Genomic DNA, 5,443 nt, shown 5'->3' on the forward strand with positions numbered 1-5,443 from the left:
TATTTTGGAAAAAATTTTAGTTGAGGGGTTTTTTAAATACCCCTTGAGCGCACATGATACATAGGGTTTCTTAGTAGTATACCCCCTAAGCCCCACAGTCACTCACTACAGGAGATTGGAAGCAAATTTGGGACCTTTCCATGACTCCTCTTCCACATGGCATGAGCCAATAAGGGTTTGCATCTATTGTGTGCTATATTGAATGAAAATAAAGATTGCACCCTAACACCATCTTTTGTTTAGATACTCCATCTTTTGTCGGCTACCATATTGGTCCCACAATCGTTTGCTTGATCCCATTCATATCTTCAAGAATGTGGCAGATCTACCATTTGAGAACATTTGATTGGGACACAAGATTCCCTGAGCATATAAGGGAGGATCTACACACCACAGGGAAGATTAGTGAAGCTTGGCCACAAGATAGGCCAAATGGGCATGTCTTTTTACCCCCTGGATCATGGACATATATAAAGAAAGAAACGGTGGCAGTGAAGCAAAATATCACTACAATTCATACTCCCACTAGATGCACAAGGTGTTTGAAGGGGGCCTTCACAAAGAGCAAGAAAAGAGGTGTAGAGCAATTATATAGCTTGAAATCTCATGATTGACACAAGATGCTCCAAGTAAGTATGACTTGGAATAATCTCTTTTTCCTTCCAAATTTGTTAGTGAAGAAGAAACTAATCAACCATTGCTCATATATTCAGTTCATACTACTTACTAGCATTTCTCATTGTGCATCGAAGGACGTGAAGGATTTTATTTACAAGATAGGCGATCTTGTGAGGTACTTCAAACTATACAAAATGTGAAGCGTATCAATGCATGATGCAAGGTTTTCATATTGCTAATATGGTGCAATTTTTTCTTTCTAGGTATGTGAGCTCAAAGGAAATCGATCCAGGGATGCTTGAGTTATGTTAGTCGAGGTGGTTTGTTTAGTGGAGGAGACCTTTCCACATTCTATTCTCACAAGCCAACTACATCTCATAGTGCATTTGGTGGATGAGATTGCTATATGTGGCACTGTACATGCATGATGGTTCTTCTTCCTCGAGCACTTCATGAAGACCTTGAAGGGTTTTGTGAGGCAAAATGCAAGGCCCGAAGGTAGCATGGCCGAGGGTTGGTTGGTACAAGAGTCACTTGTATGTATTTCTGAGTTTCTTGTTGATGTGGATAGCTCTCTCCCATGACTATGGAGAGATGAAGAAGACCTAAGGATGACCTCTATTGTGCCTCAAGGGAAACGATGGAGCAAAGTACTAGATAGGGAGTTGCTTAATAATCTAAGCCTCTATTGCATGCTTAATAGTGATGTGGTGAAAAGATGGGTGACAAGATATGAGGATACAAATGCAAGAAGACAAGGAGAAAGGGCCCTCTTTCGTACACACCATGGATCTCATGTGCCATACCTTGAGTATCTAAGAGCAATTCCAAAGAATATTCATGTCAATTGGCTACTTGATGAAATGGAGAGAGAGTAGAGAGAGATGAGGGGATGCATATCACAATGGAAGAATGGGAGTATGCTAGAGGATGCATGCAAAAGGTCGGCACATAAAATGTTATGCATAAGTTAGGAGCTTTCAACAATTTAGATTGCTTATTCACTTGATTTTGTCTTGGTGTAGTATACTATGTTCAATGCTATATGGTGTGAGCGCAAGGATTTTCGGACACAATGGATTAATGATAAGAGAAACACACAAGATTGCAACATCATTGTTAGCTTTGAGGGAGCCAATGGAGCCGTGGATAATTATTGTGGCATAATCCAAGATATTATTAAGATTGCCTTTCGGCACTTCTTTGTGTATATTTGGATGTCGTGGTTTAAGGACATGGTGGAAAGCGGCCCTAATGTAGCAATCAAACACCATGCAAGTGGCTTTGTAACTATTGACTGCACAAAGTTTTGGCAAGGCAAGAAGGACACACTAGTACTATCGTAACAATGTGAACTGTACACATATATAAAAATGCTCACTTATTTATATTTGATACCTTAATGCAAGGAAATTAACATGTTTGTATTTGTGTTTGAATAGGTTGTCTATCAACCAATGGTGGATAATAGTAGGTAGTGGCATGTCATACCTATTACGCACGGTCCAAAGTGATGTATAGTACATTTACTAATATGGAGTGTATGGAGGATGATCATGGCCATGGAGGTGATGATGATTGTGATACTAGAGAGGAGGATGATCATGAGATAGGAGATACAGATATTCAGGCCATTACCCATGAGAACAAGCCTACCATTGGTGATGTTGATTTCGATGAGCACAGTAGCACAAGTAGTAGTGGGTTGAATGTATTTGTAGATCTCCACATTGGTTTGGATATTGAAGTAGATAGTTTGGCAAGGGTTGATCTCATTGAGGATGAGATTGAACCATAGCTCATCTGATTCATTGTATCATCCAAATTTCTTACATATTGGCAAAACTATTTTATATATTGTCTCATTCTCCTCACCTCTTTTAATTTTTGTATATAAAAAGCATATTATCATGTGTGACACGTGCATAGCATTCATATTTTTATTAAATTAGGTGCTTTGGTAATCATGGGCAATGTTTAGCAAAGAATTTGAGAAGCAAATAAGTGTTTATTCTCCTTAATATATCATACATAGGCTTTCTTTCAAAAACTATTAAACAAGGTGAATGATATATCTATCATTCATGGGGCCTACCCCGGTCCCTTGGGTGAGTGAAATGCACAGAGCCAGTATTTAAATTGGAGGTTCCAAACGCACGAAGGGAAGATGACTAAATGCCAATGGCCCAAAAGTCACAAACAAATCATCTATGCAAAAGTCAATGGGAATTTGGAACAACCCAAAAAAATTTTGAAAAGGAAATTTCCCTTTCAAGCCCACATCGTGAGTAAGGCCTTCCCGAATCCCCATAGGGCAGGCCAAAAATAAGAAAAGAAAAAGTTTTCATAGGAAACGAATAGTCAAGTCATCATAGGAAAAGAAAAAGTCAAGTGTATACGTGAACGGTGACATATGATATAGATAAGAAGCTTTGACTCCCAAGCAAGGGACTCCGCTTGACACACGCCATCATGCCGACACAAGCTCTATCGATATAATCAGTGGTGTTGGAATCGAGAGCTTCCATCTTTGTAGCTACCTATTTTGTGTGCACTGTGAAGGTCTCCCTCACCCTCGCCCATCCCTGGCGCCTCTCTGATTGAAGCATCAACTATGACCAAGCATTTGCTTCTTGCTCTCGCCCTCACTTGTTTCCTTGTCGCAACCACCCCTGCAACATGTCGGAAGCCTCCCCAAGGCCCCAGCCATTTCACCTTCTACATCCACAACACCGTCTACAATCCCGCAGTCAACAACTCCTTCTTCGAGTCTGTGTACAGTGCCGGCCCCGCAAACTTCAGCATGCCAAACCCTCTTTCTTTCGGAGTTAGATCAACGTTCGAGGATCCCATCACAGAAGGTCCGTCCAACGCCTCCACACAGATTGGGCTTGCCCAGGGCTTCTGGATCATCGACAGCCAATCAGATTACACGCTCTTGCATGCCTTCACGGCCACCATTTCTTCTGACAAATACAATGGCACCATCAGCATCTTCGGCCAAGAGAGAGAGATCCTCTCGACACGCATCCTCATGGTGATCGGCGGCACTGGCGATTTCCTGGCAGCCCGGGGCGTTGCAACTTCCAAGCTCGTGGAGATTGACCATACGCCTCCTGCAAGGTGGACTCTCTCCTTCGACCTCGACCTCTACTACTGATCGCCCGAGGACATACTCCAGCACCCCTGCGGCACCCTTATAAGTAGGTCTGAAGTCTCCGTTTCCGTCTTTGCCACCATGAAATAAAATACATTTGTACTGCTATTGTGAATGTTGCATCTCCGTTCCTATGTCAACGATGATCACGGCGTAAAAATGAATGACATTCATGTGAATTCGCTGCAACTACATGTCTGTCAATCCAAAAGTCAACGATGATCACGGCGTAAAAATGATTTTAGCAAAAATTAGTAAACGTCTTAACGAGAAATTTGCGAAGTTGAAAGAAATACCACTAAGGAGATATTTGCTCTAAACGATTGTAGCAAAAATGGAAATATCATTAAATATGGATTTGCAAATGTTGTATTTCATGGAGGATGTACAACCATGGCTATTCTTTTGGATTCAATTCTAGGATTGCCAGGCATACACAACCAAGATCAAGTGCAACCTATTCAACAATCAGGAGTCTATCCAAATTTTGGAATTCGTCATTTAAGAAGAAGGCTCGGCGGGTACAGAAGTTAGAAACCCTATGTATCATGTGCATTCAAGGGATATGAGCTAAGTGATTTTTTTCTCAAGTTGAATTTAAAAACCCCTCTTGTTATTGTAAATCTGTTAAAATTTTACAGAAAGCTATATTAAAATACCCCTCCTTTTATATGCATGTGGTACACTAAAAATTTTTTCATGAAACACTTATTTCATTAATTTTGGACTCATATGTCTACTTTTGGACTATTCCTTAAAATCCTTCCCAACTAAAAAGTTTACTTTATGAAACTGTCATTCGAGAATCAAAATTTACTTTCTGGCACTATCATTTTCACATAAGACATTTCAAAATATCTCTCTACAATGTTGTACAAATAATGCAAAAACTACTATTAAATCCTAAATTTGTATTTCTTGTTTATAAGAATCATATTCTTAAAATATAAAATCCGAGTTATTAGTTTAAATCCATGAAAAACCATGCTATTGAGGATTCACAACATTTTAAAAATGTATACATAAGAGACCTGTAAGACTCTTTTTACTTTCAATGCAGAAAACTATAACACTCTTGAATATTCAAGAAATTAAAAGGTTTATATACACATGAGACATGATGGAAGCCTCTTTTGTACTCCAAAAAATAGCAATAGCTATGCTTGCAATTTTACATTATCATGTCATAAGTTTTACAACAAATATTGCTCTGGATGAGTCTTTGTACAAAGGATCTCCTGTGGCCTTTTCAATAATTTAATTTTTCCTTTACAATGAGTTTAGTACAAATGGGCAATCCAAACATTTGCTTGTTTGAATGTCCTTTTCTATCATGATCACAGAAATGAGCGATCCAAACATTTGCTTGTTCAGAATGTCCTTTCTGTCGTCACTTGTCGCTTGGGTGCCATCTTCATTCACTCTCATCTGACAACCACCACCACCTTCACTCTTTCTCGATATTTGAATGGTGTTATCATGGGCATTCTTCATTTGCGCTATCTCCTTCTACTTCCTCCCGGGCGAGCATCTTTGTGAACTCTATAATGTGCGTAATAATTGGTTGCGGTAATTTTATTTTGTCTTCTACATCATACCCCATGTGCTTCTTTGTTTTCTTTGACCTTGATTTCCAGGATACTATGACTGTCTCTGTGGAAAGTCTTG

At 39.5% G+C, this 5,443-nt stretch overlaps 1 protein-coding gene across 1 annotated transcript; it reads left to right on the plus strand.

Annotated features, from left to right (window-relative positions):
• The first annotated feature begins 3,163 nt into the window (after positions 1-3,163).
• Positions 3,164-3,847, plus strand: LOC147890384 (disease resistance response protein 206-like). Its single transcript, XM_087390488.1, has one exon. It carries the CDS (start codon positions 3,233-3,235, stop codon positions 3,776-3,778), a length of 546 nt encoding a protein of 181 aa, XP_087246614.1. The 5' UTR covers positions 3,164-3,232; the 3' UTR covers positions 3,779-3,847.
• Positions 3,848-5,443: the final 1,596 nt, after the last annotated feature.

Source organism: Dipteris shenzhenensis, chromosome 19 (genome assembly GCF_047967505.1).
Source record: "Dipteris shenzhenensis isolate YYH24624 ecotype China chromosome 19, Dip_SZ_1.0, whole genome shotgun sequence".
NCBI lineage: Eukaryota > Viridiplantae > Streptophyta > Polypodiopsida > Gleicheniales > Dipteridaceae > Dipteris > Dipteris shenzhenensis.